General features: G+C 38.2%; 1 protein-coding gene across 1 annotated transcript in view; it reads right to left on the bottom strand.

Annotated features, from left to right (window-relative positions):
* The window catches only part of BMP7 (bone morphogenetic protein 7), a 56,609-nt gene extending 36,662 nt beyond the window's left edge, over nucleotides 1-19,947 (bottom strand). Inside the window, exon 1 of the mRNA XM_038369711.2 lies at nucleotides 19,086-19,947. Coding sequence (XP_038225639.1) covers nucleotides 19,086-19,539 — 454 coding nt within the window. The 5' untranslated portion in view covers nucleotides 19,540-19,947. The remainder of the gene's footprint in view (nucleotides 1-19,085) is intronic.
* Nucleotides 19,948-20,539: the final 592 nt, after the last annotated feature.

Raw genomic sequence — 20,539 nt, 5'->3', positions numbered from 1 at the left:
GGGTGGCCAGAACTCCCTTCCCCCATCCCATTCCATAGCAAATGAGTCGGGCCTGGGTTGGAAACACAGAAGTAAATCTAGTTTGTTTGAAAATCTGGCCTCTGATTTTCTATCAACAATTTGAATAATAGTTTGTGTGACTATCCAGTACAGAAAAGGCCTGTGTTCTCTGTGAAGTCTGATGATTATGTTCCTTCGGACCTGCTATGTTTCTGCATTGCAGTGATGCAAGGTGAGGCAATGTGGCATAACATGAAATGACAGTGAACAGTTAAAACACACTGGATAGTTGTGCTCAGTTGTAATGGTGACTGAGCACTGATCCAAATGTATGGGAATACTGGAGATATGAATGCTAAAGAATCCATGGCATTTGAAAGCTGCAAAATCTGCTTGACAGATTCAGATTATTTCTAAGTGTTTTGACACAGCCCTAAATTTATTGCTTTAGACATAACACTTGTAACATCAAAATACACTCATTTTAACAGAGCTTGAAAATAACCCTGATCAAACATTCAGAATTCTAGGTGTTAAACCTCAAGCCAAATGAGCAGGTTCTACCAATGAACCACATTTTAATGTCTGATATCTCTGTGTCTAGGGTAAAATGTACCTCACTGGAAAGCTAGAAATCTTGTTTCCAGGCCTAGAGGTTTTCAAGCTATAGGACATTAAGGCTGGGACTAAGCATACCATTTTCTCACTGAATTCCAAAGGAACTGGGTGCCTAACTCTTTTAAGCTCCTTTGAAATCACAGTTAAAAATCACATCATTCTGATTACCATTATATCTTTTTTTCCTCTATTTTGATTCTGATCCAATTTTAGTGTTTGCTGTCTTGAAAACTGTTAGAAATAGAGCCTATGTTGTAACTCAAGCAGCTCACAAGAATATCAGCAGCTATAATAATGTCAGAATTGAAGGCAGGGAGGGATAAACAAGACATCCACATTTGTTTTATTAATTATTATCTATGTAAAACTTTCAAGTTGTACCTCCTCTATAGCTCTGTTTCTCAACAAGGTCAGAGAAGCTGTTTAGCTCGTGCACTGCTGCTCTCATTGAAGCAATTTTTTTCTGTGTTCAAGAGGACATGCAATGGCCCAATTGCATGAGGAGAAGAAAAGAGTAAGTCTGAAACATGTTTGCAGGATCATGACCTAAATTAAGAGGAGAAAATATCAGACTTCATTCTTTTCTTCACCTCAGCGTTAACAAACAAGTTAGCAGAGATCGAGCACAGTTTTCTTGACTAGTGTGTAGAGAGAGGTTTTTTTTCTTACAACAGTGCTATAGACTGCATCATTCTACACGGTATGAACATGTAAAAATCTGCTGTTTGACTTCATGTTTCAAAACACTGCTTCCCTTGATGCATTCACCCATGTGGAAAATGACTGTCCCACTCATACAGACAGAGCCAACCATGCTCAATACTAGTTGTAATAAAGCACGGTCAGCCTGTGTTATACTCAGTCATGCTTTGTTACAATAGAAACTAACTCTGTTGACTCTGACGTCAACAGGGCAATTCCTTTGATTACATGGACGATGGTGATCTGTGCTTGATACCTGATGTCAAGTAGGCCAGAGTTTTAAGTATAGGCACAGTCATAGCACATATGTTATTTAGCAGAAGGAAACTGTGCTAAAACCCTGCTAGGACAAACAGGATAGCACTATTTCAACTGTAGTGCGGACAAGTTCAATATGTAAGTCAAAGGTACCATGAATTAGAGGAATAATTTGCAACAATTCATATGAACTTTAAAAAGAAAAGGCATTCAAAGGCACTAAGGGTCTGATTCCAAGCCCATTGGAGCCAACTGGATTCTTTCCATTAACTTCCATAGCTTTGAATCAGACCCTAATTCAGCACTGCAAAATTCTGCTCACCTAAAGAGAGTAATTATTTTTATGCACAAGTAAAACGCATAAGTTTTTCATAATCATCAATGTAATGTGTTATGTCAGAGCTAGGTATTATTATAATTAGTATTCGTAGCAAAGAATGGGTGAGCAGATTTTTTGCATGGGTTGGTAAATCCATAGTTTAATCCTCCTGGAATGTTTTGATGGTGCATTTGGAAAGTATTTTGAATATTTAAACATACATGACAAAATTATCACTAGAAAATGTGTTTATTATTTTTGTATAAGGGATTTTATTAAAGTCTCTGAACTCTTACTGATCTCTAAATACAATGATGACTTTCTATTATATGGAGAAATTAGAATGTTGCTTCTTTCCAATTCACAAAGTTTAAAAAAAAAAGTGCCAAAAGGAATGTGCAGTAGGATGCCTGTAACTTCTTTTATCCCAAAAAAGGCCATGAGGGATTTGTGAAGGACTTTAATCTCAAATAGATTAAAGGTCCTGAATTCCTGAGGCTGAAAGATAAGTCAAAGGAAAATAGATTCCAAAAGACACCACCACCCCACCAGCAGCTTATAAGACATGTAATAGTCTCTGCTCCAGAGTCGTCAACCCAGTTGCCTGTGAAACCTACCAGGGATTCAGACACAGGCCAATGAAAAAATCTGCCACATCTTGGCATCAAACATCTTGTTTAATATCTTTTCATATGCCATGTATGCCTATGGTCGTTGACCCCGCTGACAGAAGTAGGTATAGATTAAAATGGGAAGGAGAAATCTTTTCTTTTAGCAATTTCAGATCTATGAGAAACAGAAATTGTTTCTTAGGTGATCACTACAGCTAAGATTTTCACACCATTTTGGTACATATTTGCCTGCCTTATGTGTGCAAGCATTTAGGGTGATTGAGTGCAAAAACTGGCTAACTGCACATTCAATCAGATAATTTTATATACATCAATACATCTATTTGATTTTTGCATGCACAATTTTTTGCACACTTGCACAGTTTTAATACTGAAAAAATCTAATTAGCAAAATACTCTGAACTTAGCAGAAGCTTTCTTGCATTAAGTTCATTTTAAAAAGATCAGAGGCTTGCACTTTCAAAAATGATGGGTTTGAGTGCCTCAATTTCCGAATGCTCAACTTGAAACACCTTCAATGGGCCTGATTTTTAGAAGTTGGGATGCTCTTTCTGGAAATCAGAATTCTTTTAAAGTATCTCAAGCTGAGTACCCAAAATCACTAGTCACTTTTAAAAATGTTGGCCCCTTCTCTTTAAGTTAGTGAGGTCCAAGGTTGAAGAAAGCAAACTATGGGCCAGATGCAGCATTCTTTGCATACCCAAAACTTCCAATGAAGCCAATGGGAATCTTGGCTGAGCAAGAAGTGCTGAATCAGTCCCTATATTCATCTAAGAAGAAGAGAGAGTATAAAGGGGATTGCAATAATGATATTCCAAGCCACAGTCTACTAAAGGCACATGGTTCCCTCTACACTGCGCTTTACAGCAAAAATTACAGGGCTGTTGTGGTAAATTTACAGTGGCAAGAATTTGGATCTGTGATTGGTTTTAATTCATTCAGTCCTCTTGGCTAAAAGATTAACATACTGAGATTAGGGAGCTGAAACAGCAGTTAAAGAAATACCTTACATTGGGAATTCTGGAAACTGAGGAGAGAAAATGCCCTAGATTGTGAATATTGATGTGAAATGTCCCTTTTTTTTTATAACCGTGCTAATACAGTATTTGGAGGACGCTGTCAAATCGACTGCTGCGAGCTCTCCGGCCATTCTAAAAATGACTGAATTACTTGGAGAAAACTAAAGAAAAACAAATGCAGTCTTGATTTTTATTGGTGAGATATGTTTACTTGAAAAATACTAAGTTTTATTTAAAATTCCGTAATACATCACAGCATCAGCAACTGCCACTATCCTGCCACTTTTAAAATCACAAGTTCCCTTTAATATTATTATCATCATCCTAGTAGCACCTGCAATGTGCTGAGTGCTGTGCCAGTAACTTGCAAATAGTCCTCAGCTCCTTCTTCCATGGCCTGGCTCTGATTTGCCCTTGCATGAGTGAGCAAGGAGAGAGGGTTTCCACAAGGAGCCCCCTTGAGCAGCATGCACAGGGTAGATCATAACAGTAGTGCCTGCACCCTCTGGGAGAGCATATCACCTAAAAAGAAGTAGGAGGAGTGCTGTCATGTGCCCCTTCTGCATTAGCCCCTGGGCTAGGATGGCCAGCACTCCAGCAGAGCACCATCCTGATGGAGAGGACAACCCATATACACACTAACCAGTTACACAGTGATTGTGACTCCTGATGCTCCCTCAGGGACAGTGCAATACTGCCCTTTGCAGAAGGTTGTGTGCTGAGCTCATCATTTGCCAGTACTCAATTACTCTATGGAATGGAACCATTTTAAGACGAATAATTTGTGCTCTCATCTTAGAATCTCAAAATGTATTGCAACAATTAAGCATCATAATACCCCTCCGAGGAAAGTCGTTATTGTTACATCCATTATACATATGGATAAAGTGAGGTACAGAGAGGGTAAGTGACTTATCTGAAATGGCACAGTAAATCAGTGGCACAGATGAGCATAGAAACCAGGGGCCTGATTCAGCTCAATCGCATAAAATAAGATCAGAACAAACAGACCCTCTCCCCCAAGTCCTGATTTCCATCCCCAAGAGTCACCATTTAGAAACAGGAGATTGAGAAGTACTTAGTACTTATTGCTGTAAATTCATGAGGTTCAGTATTTGTGCTACAGGGAAACAAACCTCTGGAGTTAATGTTTTGCCCTTAATCATAACTTCATTTTTTTAGTTTTTCATCATAAAAATAGTGTTGCCAATTATATCACCTAGCTGACAACCAAGCAGGGAGCTTCCAAAAGTTTTCCAAAACACTCACTCCTTGTTATAAATTCAAGATTGCTAATCGCAATGGTGCATATCACATCTGTACTAGGCTTCAGGACTGGAAAGAAGCAACCTCCCTATTGCCGGATGGAATTGGGAAAGATGTTTTCAGTCTGCACATGCATCAGCATTAGCCATTTCTTTGTCAACAAATCCCTTAAAACAGACTATTTCTATTATGTACAGATGTCCAAGAAATAATGGAATACTGTACTACAAGATTAAACACTTTAATGTCAGCATATGTGCTGCAGAACTCTGAACAATGGTGTCATTGTACATGTACCAAAAGGGAGGGCTGAGGGAAGATGGGTTTAATTATGTCTAGAGCAGCAGCAAATTCTTCCCAAATGGAGCTGAACTCCAGCAAGCAAGGATGCGTAGCCTGGAGACTGATATTAAAACAAAGTGTTTGTGCCCTTTCTCATATTTACCCATTAGGCTTGAAATGGCAGAGCTAGTCTTACCTGTCTGATTTCCTAAGAATGGTGCTGAACCACCTGGCTTCCTAGAATTGCTGCAGCAACAGGAAGTGATGAGATCAGATGATACTGGAAACCACCACATCCTGTCATCCCACGTTACCCAGGAGTTTTTGAACATTACCAACATTAAATTTGCAACTATTAGATCTTTTGCTACTGACAATACTAAAACAAGTTATCTTGTCATAAACTCATGGCAACTTGGGATCATTACACTTGAAAGAACACTATGCCTTGGGGCCATTTCTCCTTCTGTATTTACTGTTGCACCAACTGGAGAGAACATTGTTTTCAGACTATGATTTTTTAATTTCTTCTCCATTCTTCTTGCTGAGCATGAAGAAATTGAAAAAAAAAACTTTACTCACAAGGTAGTGGTTTCAAGCTCATATACCTCTAATTATCTTTCCACTAGAACTAGATTATTTTTTAAACAGCCTTCTGTTCCTTATTAGTATGTGTATATTACTATATAGCATAAAGTTACCTTCTACAGCAAGCAACAACATTTGCAAAACTAGTATAGAAAGGAGGACTGCATTCTGGACTGGTACAGCTGGTTTAAGGTATTTTAGAAGTAAATGAAATCAAATGAGAATTTATAATCCTTCCTGAGGTCTGGATTCCATCAGACTAAACTCATTAGGCATTAAGGTGCAGGTGCAGCTAAATAAAGGATTGTTCTGCTTTCTTTAATACCATAGATTCACATCATGAGTTCAAAATAAAAGTCTTTTAAAAGCACACATATATATTTTGTATATCTACTGGCAAGCCTTAAAGAGAGTTGATGGAATCTTCATATGCTTCTTTTGTGTCAATGGAATATGCCCATTTCTGCACTGATATTAACTAAGTACTGTATTGGGGAATTGTGTGGAAATAGCCCTCTTTATGTTGAAATGTTTAATTTCATTTTCATGTTTTCCCTTCATCTTCCGAACACCTGCCCAGATAAATAACACAGATCTAATTCCTCCTTAAATGTTTTATTGTCATTGCAAATACAGTATACCCAACATTATACCAAATCTTGAAGCCAACCACAAAGACCCTCTGGGAGGAGCACAGAGGGCATCCAAGCCCTGAGGATTTGCAGGATTGAGACCTTTTGATGGTTTATGGTTACACACCCAAAAAATCCAAGAATCAGTTTACCAGGTTTTAAATCATACCGCCGGTTGGGTTTCCTAGCTTCGATCCCAAATTCCTGTGTTGTTGAGAATGTAGTTTATGTGACATTACAAAATAAGCAGGAGAGATCAGATATGTGACTGATGCAAATCTCAGTCCTTGATTGTAATCGATAGAATTTACAGCTTGGAATGTATACATTCTGAGTTGTGCTGTGATACAGTATTAGATTAGACCTTTTGAGCCTCTCTGTGCAGCAACAAAAATCTGCATCTTTCTAGGTCAAGCAGTCTCTGGAAGATTACAGATCCTTGCTGTGCCAGGGGGATTGCAAACTATTCAGGGGAAAGGTATAGCTACCCTGGAAGTGAAAACTCAGTAAGAGTAAAGATCTTCCTTTGGACCCATACTGTGGAGTTCTATTGCATATTTCTCTGCAATTTCTCTGTTGGGATCAAATGTAGAATACTGCATACCATGATGCATTATGTACAAAAGATCTTAAAAATGCTGTTTTGAGAGCAGAATTTCATTTTAGTTATTCCAGCCAGAGGGGTCAGCTTCTTTCACTACTGCAAGTAGTGCTAAGTGACCCATTTCACATTTTAATTGGAGACCCCACTCTTCTTGTGTGCCACCAGGCCAATTCAGATCAACTGGGCTGCTCCTGTTCACAGCTTTCTGGATTTGAAAGTTTGGGAGCTGAAGACAGCCCTTGGAGTGCATAGACCTTCACTATTCAGTCTAAGACCCAGGTATTCTCTCAGGCTTTTGCCTGAGATGATACCTGGGCATATTCATATAGCTTATTCCTTTGTGGGAAGGGAAGCTAAAATAAAGATTAATTGTTTTCATTGACAAAGAGCAACGAATTAAGTGCTATTTTAATAATTTAGTATACGTGCTCAGGAATTTTGAGATGGGCGAATTAAGAATACAAAAATATGCATAGGTCTACTGGGGCATTGTACAGAATGATGGTGGTTTTGCACGCTGATGGCCATTTTGGGGGTTTTACTTCAGAAATACTTTTAGGCCATGTGTCCCTTAGAGTTCAGATTTTGTTGGCCTACCCTCTATTACTAAGGTCATCTGGGAATAGGGAGAGACATATTTGCTAGAAGTTTAGCATAATATACGAGATCTCACTAACATTGGACCAAAGCGGTCTCCTGGAGTCAATCCCTAACAAATAGCAATTTTTTTCAGGTACAATTTTTTTGATTGCAGTACTTTTGTATTAGATTAGCTGCTGTAGTACTCTAGTTTCCCCAAGTCAATTTGATATGAATGAAATGAATGAATGAATGCAACATAATTCACACTCTATTGTGTTGCATTATTCAAAACAGTGCAAGAATGGATTTATGCACAAGGGGAGTTAAGTGTCCCCCATAGGACCAGAACACAGAGCATTCTCCTCCAGTTTGGACTATTGCCAACATGTCACGTTCAAGTGCTGTAATACTTTGCCTTAGGACTTTAACTGCCAATTATCACTAAAGAAAGGGAAAAAATCATAAAAACTTTGGACACGCTGACTTAAATAAGCAATCATGTATACTACATCATTTATAATGAAATGGATTTATCAGCAAAGTAAAGGCTACTGATACCTAAAAGAGATTTAGGCCTGCTGGAGTATTTTTTATTCTGGATTCTTTAATACATGCCTGTTTCTTCATTCCTTGGGTTGGCCTTAATGTGGCACAATCATTGACCGGTTTCTGTGGGTCATGTAGTCAAAAATTCCTGCAGTTTTTATTATAATCCATGCCACTGCGTTGAAAGAGCTATTATAGTCAGTTACCAAAATCTCCTTCGCTTCAATGGGAACAGGATCTGACCATATGTGTGGTTAGCATCCCTTTTTCACCTGTCTCGGTGGACAGAGTGTTTCACCATGTAGGATAAGAGATTCGACTTGGGCCCAAGTATGGAAAGATCTTGATCTTCTAGTGACCCTGTCCTAGAATTAAATGGCTGTTTACTCAAAATCTTCTCTTTCCACTGTCAAGGATGTTGAGATCAATAGTGATTATTTTCAGCTATTCCTTACTGAAGCTTAGTACAAGTATATTTGTGTCATTAGGGGGCCCAGTGGTAAAGCAGTTAAAATACAAGTGGGCATGTTTATTGTTTCCTCTAGAAGGAAACAACCAACCACCAGCAGCCCTGGATTTTCCCGGTTTCAAATAAACATTTATTGTTCCATGTAGCTAACAGACTGTGAGGCTAAAGTTACATTTTTTCTTAAAACAACAACAAAACCCCTCCCTTCTCTTAACAATTACTGAATTTTTAAGTCTATGTTCAGAAAGGGGAACTTAAACCCAGCAGAATGTTTATAGCACCACACAAGGTTCACGAAAAGTGATGGACAGTATTCTTTATTAATCTCTAGAGAGTCCCCTTAGGGTTATAATTATTGCATAGTAATAAATAAATAAATAAAGGTAGCAAGACTGAAATGTTCAGAGTCTTTTGAATGGTAGCAGCAATTAGTTTTAAACTTCTTGAAAACTGGGAGATTTTTTTTGGGGGGGGAGGGGGTTGGTTAGCTTCCTGTATGCCAGCATAATAGGTACTGGTGATCAGTTCCTGCTAGTTATGAATATTTGCCATTTTGGATTTTATAGATAATAGATATATGATAAGAAAAAAATCACATATTAAAATAATCATTCAAATCCTAATAAGTTGTAAGAAACAGAATTCATTATTTATAATTTTTAGCTCTTGTATAATGCTATTAAAATGATAGACCAGATCTTGCATCTCTACTTGGAAGCAAAGCTCCCATTGTCAATTGGAGTTTCAGGCATGAATTAGGCCCCAAGTAAAATAAATTTACCTCTTAACTTAAATTACTACTCACAAATATTGATGCCATGTTATTTTACAAGTATTTTTGGTACTTCTTCCAGGTCCTTTATTTATTTACTTCACTGCCATTGAGCTGTAGAGACCACAAATTGGCAAAATGTTAGGATGTCTACAATCCCACTGACTCCAACAAGATGTGATAACTGGAGGCAGAATTTAGCCCAGTGGCTGCATTCATGGAGTTAAATCATGCCCTGATTTACAACCCCATCAAAGTTGATGAAGACGCTGTGCCAGATCCTCAGCTGTTGTCAATTGTTTTGACTCCGTTGCCTTCGGTGGAGCTATTCCAGTTTAACTGAGGATCTTGGCCTGATTACATTGACAGGGTTGCATGGAGGTGTAATTCAGAGCAGAATCTGATTCATTGTTAAGACGCAGGCTAAAAAAAAGGAAACTTTTTCCTACTTGAAAGCAATTATGAATGGAAAGACAACCTTTTTTAAAAAACAATCCCTGGAATGATAATTGGCTTGGTCTATGTGAAGTTGTTCCCTCACTAGGAACATAGTCAAATGAGGATCATGCTAATTTTAAAAAAGAGGATGGCAGTGTGTGGTTTTTAAGAGTTTCCCATGAAGATATAAGTAAAAGGATTTTTCTCTACTACAAAGCCTGCATAGTTTTCCAGGCCAGGTGGACCTGATAGTACTGGCTTCATGCTGAAATATCTCATCCCCACCCTTCAGGCACTTTAACTGTAAGCCTTTCCAGACACACTGACTAAACACTTTCAAGATGAACCTAGAAGGCTGGTGGTGGTTGTTATTTTAGCCATGAGCTAAGTATGAGCTTGTTGATCTCATTGCAAAATGAGCTTTTACAAACTTTGAGGAATATTTGTATCATCTTTAAAAGGGCAGAATCAGCAAAATTCAAAATCTGAACATTGAAAATTCACAGCTCTTCTATTTTCAAAACAAGACAGAGTTTTTACTCAGCATAAAATTTAATTCAGTGTGAAAACAAAAGAATCTAACTTGGAAGCAGTTCCAGGAAGATAAAGATGGTAAAGAATAACATGTGATCTCAGAGATGCAACAGAAACTTAATACTCTATAGATAGAATTTTTCAGACAGTTTGGAAATAGTTGAAGGTAATTTATGAGAAGACTTGAGTGACAAAGCACATTACTTGAAGTGCCTTTCCTTCACTAGGCACTTTCTAAATTCTTTCTGTTTCATTTATTTACTCTCAGGAGACTTTTAAATCCACTGAACCAAAACAACTCTTTGTTTGTTGGTATAGTGCAACACTGGCACAGATGGTAGAATACTGCACCTGTTCCAATAAAATGGGAAATTTGTAAGATACAAAACCATAGCACTCATTAACAGAAGTGTACTGAAACATGGACAGTTTGTACTTTTTGAATACCTTCCTGGAAAGAAAAAAAACCAACTCTTGTTTTTATCATGTTAAATTTAAAATAAAATAGATGCATTTAATCAAAATTTTACCTCTTTTTTGTGTAAGAGACAACATATGTTAAGTAAATATGAGTACCTCTGATTTAATTTCATTAAAAAAAAAGCAAATAATTTGGTTTAGGTACTCCTATTTTTTAAACAAAAACCCTTTCTTGGTATTTTTAATCAAACTGGCAATCTAAATGTACAAATTCTGTCATCCTTATTCATGCTGAGCAGTACCTTACTGGCTAGTCTCAGAGAAATGAATGGGGCTACTCAAGGAGTAAGGTATTATTATTGCAGGTACAGGTGACAGAATCTGTATCATAATGATCAGATAACAAAAATGTCACTTTTAAGCTGCCAATAAATAAATAAAAGCATGCCAGGAATAATTGCATCCACAAAATCACTCTTGATAGCTATCAGCGAAATTCACTATGTAAGGATTATCTTTGGCGCACAAGTAATATGCTGTATAACATTTGACAGAAAGAAAAACTAGATCCTAAATGAGAAGGAACATTAATTGATAGCTAAACAAAATATAAATCACTTCAAACATTTCTCCCGATGATCGGTTGCTATTGTGCAACAACCCATACATCTCTCTCACACTCACACTCTCTCTCTCTACAAAATGTCATGAAAATTCCTAAGTATCATTTAGTTTTGGCAGCTCTGCACTGTAAAGCCATTTGTATAAAAATGTGGTTGGCAGCTCTCACTCTTCCATGGGAACAAATTAACATTGGCATTCCAAACACAGGAAAGTAAGGAAATTAGAAACACAGTTTATATTTGGCCAGCACTTTGAAATACTGTACCATGCTACTGATGTCAATTAATGAAAAGCAGAATTTTGCGGAGAGTGTCTGGTTTTGAGACGTATTAACACACGTTAAATATGTTTGTACAGGAACTAGATTGTAAGCATCTTGATTCCAAAACAATAAAGCAATTACACTAAAACTTGTAGTCTGAGAGTTGCCATTAATTCAATCCACTCAATCTGGATCTCTAACGGATTTTCACTGCACTCAACATGTAGCTGACACAAATGTTTAAAAGCATGAGAATGTTACTCTGGGGCCCAATTCTGTATTCTTACTCACAGGCATTCTTGTAGAAGTCAATAGACCTGATTCTGATCTCAGTGCAAATCTGGAGTATCTCTACTTAAATTGATGGAGTTTCACTGATTTTTACACCAATGTAAATCAGATCAGCATCATATCCTGAATACAGTCCTGAAGCTCTATCCTGAGAGTATGGGCTTCAAAAATAACCACTTGAATTTTCATAAATATGTCAAGATACTTTTTTTTTAAGGAAAGATAAAGCCTCTTGTTTTTACATTTACACAACAAAAAATCTAGGTGGCAGATAATCTGATGGCATAACTCTATTGACTTCAAGTTATGCCAACAGAGAATTTGGCTCTACAATCTTTAAACCACATTGTTCATTTGTCCTGAGGTTCAGATATTTTGATACCAGTAATCTTTCATCACTGAGGGTTTTCCATATGAAACATGTCTTGTATTAAAATATATCACATTTTTGTCAAACAAAATATTTTGTTAAATTCTGCTTGTTACAAAGAAAGGAATTCAATGGTATTTCAACGACCTGGATTCAAATAATCATGATAAGCAGTGACTAATAGGATCTGGTTCATGTTTTGATTATTTGCAGTAAGGGAAACCTTTTCTCTAAACAACTAATTTCTAAGATTAGGAAAGAAAACTATTTGAAGCCCCAAAATAAAATACCGCATGCTGATTATTTCTGTATAGGAATGCTTGACCAGATTCAGAATTCAGTTGTCCTGGTGTAAATCTGGAGTGAGTTTAATGTAGTTACTTTAGATTTTCATTGGTGTAAATGAGTGTAAGGGGGCAGATCCAATGGAGCTATGACAATTTACATGGCTGAAGATCTAGCCAAAAATCTACGCCTAGGCCCCAATCATATAAACATTTATGCTTGTCCTTAGCTTTATCCATGTGAGTTGTCCCATTGAGTAGTCCCACTGACTTCAGACATTTACAAGATCAGAACCTTAGTTCTGAAACTAACTTTTAAACATACAGTCCACTAATTTCTTTTAAAAGGTGATACTTTTTACAATTAATAACTTAAATATGTATTTTTATCTAACTGAATATTTTGACTCTGGCTTGGAAGAAGTTGACTGTATTTGGCAGGGAATTAAAAATACTATGTCCTCCTAATGATGTATATCAACAGGTAACCTCTCTCTCTGGCCACTATTAATATTTCCTTAACTTATTCAATCACTCAGATGACTTCATCCATCATCTCAGTATTTCGCTGGTATTCATCAACTTAGAATAACTTAGATATGTAAAACTAAATGTGTTACATTTTAACCACATATTAGCAGTTTCTATATAAATATTAGCATTTCTTCACTTGGTCCAAGGATAGAAACCATATTAGCACTACCAACATGTTTGATTTAACCTAACTAAAAACAGAGGCTCTTGCAATTTAATATATTGATTTTACCACTGGGACTTAAATCTTTTATAATAAGTGTACACAGCTGCACCACTCACCCTCTGCCACTTTTAAACCTAATCCCCACATTCCTCCTGACAATAACATGACAGGATCCACACATCCTTGTATTAGCCTTAACCCCGGTGACACTGCCAGAATGTATTAAACTAAAACATAGCAATGTTCTATTTAAAAGAAGCCTGTCAACAGCCCTGACTAGGCTTTAATAGTTAATCTTTTTTTTAATTAATGTTTCCAATCATTTGTGCAAGCTTCCCCACCGACAAAATTGTTCCAAACTGTACTCAAGCTTATTTACAAAAGAAAACTTATAGCTTGATTTTCATGATGTATGCTAACAGGCTGTTAAACTTAGTCTGAAGAGAGAATGGTAGAGACAATTCTCACACAAGCAAAAGGGGGGGGGTGTCCTAAGAGAGGGGCAGCATATCCTAAAACAATGGTTTATAATACAGTGTTTGGCACTTCTATAAAGCAAGGCACTGTAGTCCTTACCTGAGGGGAAAAAAACAACCACCTCTCACTGTGGGATCACAAGATCTGGTCCTCAGGGCTTGTTTTCTTCAAATTACCTTACCTTACATTGTGGCTGTTTTAAACTACAGGTCCTGTTACGGGCTTCAGCTTCCAGGGATACTATGCATGGGAGCAATGAAGAAAGTATGCTGCTGTGGCCAAAGTTACATCCTTTGACAAGGATCAGACATAATGGACCAGTCCTCCAGTCCCATCCATTCCGGCTTGCCAGTGTAGCCATTGGAAGAGCAAGGACTGGGATTGTGACTTTGTCCTGCACAGAAGTACAAGGGAATGAGAGGCCTTCATGTTCCCTTTCCTACCCACTTCACAGAGTCAGCTACAGTCCATACCCTACATAATGAGTCAGTCTGAGCAACTCCCATGTGAGGCAGGTAACTAACTGCTAGTCTCATTTCCCATTTTACAGACAAGGAAGCTAGAATGAAATTCAGTGTTTTCCTGCAGGATTGGTCTTTACAGTCCAAGAATACTGGATAGCTCCTTGCTACACAGACACAATATTTCATTATTTTTGTTTGAGGTCATTTGCTACAAACTTTTCCCCATAAGGTAATTCCACACCACCTAAGCATTGGCAAAATCCATACTGTCTGAAACTATCAGAGGGCATACCTGTTTAGGCTTGAGAACTGTAATAGGACTAGAGGGCAGCGGTGGAGGGAAGGGGGAATCTGATGGTTTGGCCTAATATACGGACCAAATCATCTGATCATGAGCAGACATTCAGGACCAAGATTTAATCTGCTTTGTTTCAAGTGGGAGATACGCAAAAATCAAAAGTTCAAATCCAGGTCAAATATCCTTGAAAATCTTTGATTTATATAAGCAGGAAAATGAGGTTTAAAAGAAGTGATTATGAAAGGGTTACTAAAAACACAGCTGTACACGTACTTTTATATCTAAGACTCTCTAAAGCAAAACCGTGTGACATCTATATTAACCTTTGGCTGTACACCAGTGAAGGCCTGTAGTGAGCTGGAATGTAAGGCAGCCCCTTCCAAATTTTAACACAAGCCAGGTTACAGCTGCAAATGCCTGCAGCCCGTGCTCACTTTATAAAGTATTCCCCAAAGGAGATTTTTTAACTGTTATAGAATCTTTTTCTAATACCCTACAGTGTTAAAGCCTGTTATTAAAGGGCAAAGAGATGGTTCTCTATGCCAAACACTTGTCAACAAAAAGGATAGCCAGATGGTATGAAATAAAATGAAACTTAGGGGCTCTTCAGCTTCTTGATTTACATTAACAAAAGCCACTTTCACATGCTTCTTCCAAGAATGACTAATTTTCTGTTTTTTTAATCTCATTTTTTCAAGGATTAAACAATTTTGTCCATTTTATAATCAGCTATGAGACAAATTAACTGATTGCTCATCACTCATGCTGAGACTAAAAAAAAAAAGTCAAGGAAGGACCATTTACTAAGTCAAGACTATAACATAAATACAATCCAATTATTTTTAGAAAAAAAGCTCTCTGCAGCCTAGGAGGTGTTTTCTCATAAGTTTCTGTTTATGAATTTTAAAATTAAGGTTGTGCAAGAAAACACTTTTTCTTTGAAATGAAATCCAGAGGAATAAAATTGATAGTAATACCTTTGTAAGTCTCGTCATTATTTATTTGAATTAGGTATTCAGACTATGTGGCTTAATTCTGCTTTTGTTTACATCCAAGCCTATTCCTGACACAGCCCCATTCCTCATCCGTCTTACTACTGGTGTAACTGAGAACAGAAACTGGCCCTTGAGTTAACTGGATCTAGCACTATATCTAGTTAATTATCAAGCTATTCTAATAATGCTACTTGCTCAATATAAACCTAGTTTGTTTCAAGCTATCCTTGAAATAAAGCACCTGTATTCTGATTCCTAACCACTAAGGTCAAATGTAAACTCTTTGAGCAAATTCAGCCCTGATTTAACTCCACAGAAGTCAATGAATTTATCTCCTCTTTCATATCTTGTAATTTATTATCATATGTAAAGCTTTTTAAGCCCAACAAAAACTGTCTTTCTAGATGGATGGAGAAACATGTTCAAAGAGAGAAAGTATATCACTAGACTAACCTTTGGAAGTCACACAGATCTGCAATAACACAGTTTGTTTACTGAAGCTTAGATTTAGTAATGACTTCTCTACTTACTCTCACTTCCCTCATTACTAAGATGTACATTTTATTATGCGGTGACACTTCCCCATTGTGCTGGCTTTAGAATGTAATAAAACCCTACCTGTGAAATACAATACCCACAGAGTATCTCTTACAAAACTAGGACACAGTTTAATACAGACTGCATTTAGCAATTCAGCTCTGATTTAAATGGAATCATTGTAAAAAGCTTTAAAAAAAATCAGTCTACAATAGATCTAATTTTCACTGTATGTCATAGAAAACTGTTCATACTAAAGCAGTGTTGTGTTTGACTATAAATGTGAGCTAGTAGCTAGTCTAATTCATTAAGAAGCCCATAAACAAGTCAGGCTTTGTCCGATACAGATGAAAGAACTATGACTATAATGGGATGAAAGGTGTGCACAGTGATGAAGAAAGCTATTGCAGATCTATGTCCTTTTTAAACTTGTCCTGGCATGCACTGTTGACAGGGGAACAAAACAGTACAGATAAACCTCTCAAGAGTGCCTTGTTGGTAATAATTCCACCTTTCTATATAAAACCATTGACTATTGCCTACCTTCTGACTAATTGCAGGTTTCAGAGTAGCAGCCGTGTTAGTCTGTATTCGCAAAAAGAAAAGGAGTACTTGTGGCACCTTAAAGACTAACAAATTTATTAGAGCATAAGCTTTCGTGAGCATCCGATGAAGAGCTGTAGCTCACGAAAGCTTATGCTCTAATAAATTTGTTAGTCTCTAAGGTGCCACAAGTACTGCTTTTCTTCTTCTGACTAATGACTGGCCATCCTGACAGCAATTAAATAAAACTATAATGGACCATTTTGCTTGAAGAATACTTTTATGCTTTCTAAACTAACTACAAAAGTCAAGAGTTGTGATGGAGTGCATAATAATCTTAAAGTTACATTGTAACTTCTGTTTACACATATTCAATCGCTCTGATGTGTTCTGTGATACTCTTATAGAACAGGAGCTATCCAAAAATTGTTCTATATTGTATAATAAGTTGACTAATTTCACTATAATTACACTTTGGGCTAAAATGTTTGTGTGCAATATAATTTACTTTAAGGCCTGAACCTTAATATGTTTTATATAAAACTGCCATGGACTTCCAAGATGACCTTTCCTTACATAATGAGTATGAGACTGGGTTCCTAGAGCTGTACTTATGAGAGCTATATTGGAACTAACTTTGTCTTTTATAAAGGATATAATTATTCCCCTGGAGATAAATGTTTCTTTATCTGGAGTTGACTCATATTAATTGCTTATCCCTTTCACAAAATCCTACTTTTACAATATAAAAAGAAAAGTGTGAATTTTAGTTTCATTATTTCAACATCTTTTGTTTTCTGTTAGAGCTTATTGAGTGTCCCTGCATTCTCAGCCTTAGGCTGTACTTTATACTTAAAACTAAGGTACCAGCAAAGCACAGTGTTAACATGATCTCTTATCTTTTAAATCTAATATTTGACCACCAACTGTAATTTTGGATGTTCAAATATTTGTTTTTAAAATGTATTATTGATGATTGGTTTAAATATCTAAAAGAGATTAGACAAGCATTATAATTCTAAATGGAACCTATTATCACTTTCAAAAAAGTGGAGACCCTGGCCAAATGTAGCTCATAGAGCCCTCCTGTGAGGCTCATGGTATTTAATATGGATGTGTGACTCATGGAAACTGGAAGTCCAGCATACAATACTCCATCTCCAGATATCACCAAGATTGCAATGGAATGGTAACTGTATATAATCATAACTATTCAACTGTGTGGCATAGAGCTTATCCTGCTACTAGTGATTCTCCTTTAAGTCAAGTGCCAGGAGAAGGATTACAGTTCAATTTCTGTTGCCACCATGAAGTTCTAGGTGGCCATGGTGTGAAACATAGTGACAACTGTTAAGTCCTAAACAACGATGGATTTTTTTTACAGTATTAAAGATAAGGGTGCTTTCAATCTGTACCAGTTTATGTATTTTTATGCATCAGGTGTATCCCTCTTGCATCTCATTAAGGCAAAGTTTGAGTTGATCTTGTTTTGAAACTACGGTTCAGATTTTGTCTTTTAGGCACCCAATCTGTACGTTCAGTGGTTTCAGAGCCACACGTGATGAGTGCTAAAATTGGATACAGCAAACTCCGACCTATACTTATATATTTAAAATAGAACGCTGGCCCTGACGGTGCTTTATTCAAATCCAGAGCAGTTAGTCCAAAAGGCCATACAATCTACAGCAGACCAATAGAACTCAGCTTGGACCATGGCATCCAATTAGAGGCCTAGTGCACTGTGCACAGCATGACAACTTTCACGTCATTTGCATAAACCCATCCACATGTGCTTCTGAAAGAAGGCAAATTAGCTGCCTAAAACTGCGGTCAATAGAAAGAGCTGCAGGAGTAAATAAGGATTTACCACTGAATCCCTCTCAGCCAATTAAGAAAACAGACTCTCAGTAGCTTGGCCCTTTCCATTTACTTAATTCTGTCTTCCCGGCTCCACTGGGCTCTATACATTTACAACAGCATTGGTGCCATTGTGATCCTGTACATGCCTCCAAGCCCAGTGCTTTGAACTAAGCGGCAGCTTATGGGCTTGTGCTCGTTTCACATCTTCTTTGGCAGTTCAATATGCAGGCCAGACCTGCTCTTGCAAAGACCCACCCCGGAGACCCCCAGCTCTGGGACAGGGAAAATAATCAGGAGGAGGAAGAATTGGGCATGGAGGGTGAGAGCTGATTCAGCACAACAAATGAGCTTCTAAAAATCCTAATGATGTGAAATAGAGACTGAGCCTTGCCCAGATGAATTTCAGTATTACTGCCATTTACATATCACATAAAAAGTAGCTTTTCCTCTGGCTACTTATTTTCCCTGCCCTACCATCGGAGCCACCTGCCACTAGGGCCACCTGTGCCCACCATTAGAGACACTTGGCCCTATCAGAGACACTTGTGCCATCAGATTCTTGTCCTCCCTTTGCCCATAAAAGAGATCTGCCCCATCTCACCCCCAGGCACTAATCCCAACCTCAGGCACTCCCTCCCCCGCAAAAAAAAAAAAAAAATCTCATCCCAGAGCTCCCCGGGACTGGGGTTAGAGACTCACCCAGGTTCACGAAGCTCATAACCATGTCTGCCTCAGTGAGGAAGTTGCTGTCCTGTAGGCTGGCCAGGGGTGGCCCCTGCGTGCTGAAGATGGGCTTGTAAGGGTAGGAGAATCCCTCTCCTTCCTCTCCTGCTGCTCCTGCCGTCTCCTCCTCCACCGACATAGCATTGTAGAGATCCAGCATGAACATGGGGGCAGAGTTCTGCTTGCCGTGCAGATGGGGCCGGGGTCGGTGGGGCAAACCCAGGATGGAGAGGATCTCCCGCTGAATCTCCCGGCGCTCCTGGCTCCGCAGCCTCCTGTGGATGAAACTCGAGTGCACCTCATTGTCCAAGGTGAAATCAGCCAGGATGCAGCGCAGCCACAAGAAGGGAGCAGCAGCCCACAGGACCAGCAGCCAGGAGGCAGGCTGCCTGAGCCACACCACATGCATCTCTCTCCTCTCCTCCTTCATGCAGCTCCCTGTGGAGGGGAGATAAAGAGATCCAGTGCGCTGGGGAGCAGGAATAAATACTTTACCATTAAAGACAGCTCGTGCCTGCCCCACAAAGTTCTGATCACTTGGGTTGAGAGGGAAGATCCAGCTTCAGTGCACTCATGATAAAAGTCTGGCTCTGGGGGAGGTTGTGTAGTTTGTAAAATCCATGTGATATGAAAGAGATAAATGGAAAAGGTAAATCCTGAGTGTTGCTTTCCACCCTCTCCTTTAGGGTCTGATCTCTTTCTCTCTCTTTCTCTTCACTTCTCACAAGCTGTCTAAGTACTGTTTGAAATGCTGCTTTGCAGACAGCACTGGCAGCAGGAGGTTGTATCTTGTGGGAGGAGCAGGCAGCAAAACTCAACACACAACTCTCTCTCTCTCCCCCTCTCCCTCCCTCTCTCTCCAAACTGCTTAGAAAAGAAAATCCATGTTACTGCCTAGAGCAGAAACATCTGATCAGGTTGCTTTTCAGGATGTTTATGGAAGCTGCTGGATTGGAAAAAAGGGTGAGCCATTTCTAAGTAGTTAAATTAATGTAAACATGATTAAAGAGAAAGCACCCAAGGGGGAAGGGGTGGTTTATGTACAGGGAAGGGGGGGCAATCCTTTGAGACAATTTGTATATATATAATAACACTGTCCAGAAGGCGAAAAACAATAAATGCATACATTTAAAATGTAATGATATAAATATAATAGGCAGAGAGACTAGGGTCACTTTCCACAGGCAAGTGGGAAGCAGGGGGGGTTAATAAGGAAGTGTCATGGAAGACTGGGGGACTATAGGATGATAGAGAAACTTTAAAATTAATAACAATAACATTTACATGATTTTGAACCATGGGCTTCTGCACATTGCTAGTTTATGTCACTATATTTTCTTACTACTCTCCTGTCACCCCTTCCCATTCTATTGTCTATGACACTCACTTGTTGAATCTTGACTTAAACTGGATTATCAAGTGTTAAAAGC

This window comes from Dermochelys coriacea, chromosome 13, assembly GCF_009764565.3.
Source record: "Dermochelys coriacea isolate rDerCor1 chromosome 13, rDerCor1.pri.v4, whole genome shotgun sequence".
Lineage (NCBI taxonomy): Eukaryota > Metazoa > Chordata > Testudines > Dermochelyidae > Dermochelys > Dermochelys coriacea.
The sequence above is the reverse complement of the archived record's forward strand: the minus strand, read 5'-3'. Positions and strand labels throughout refer to the sequence as shown.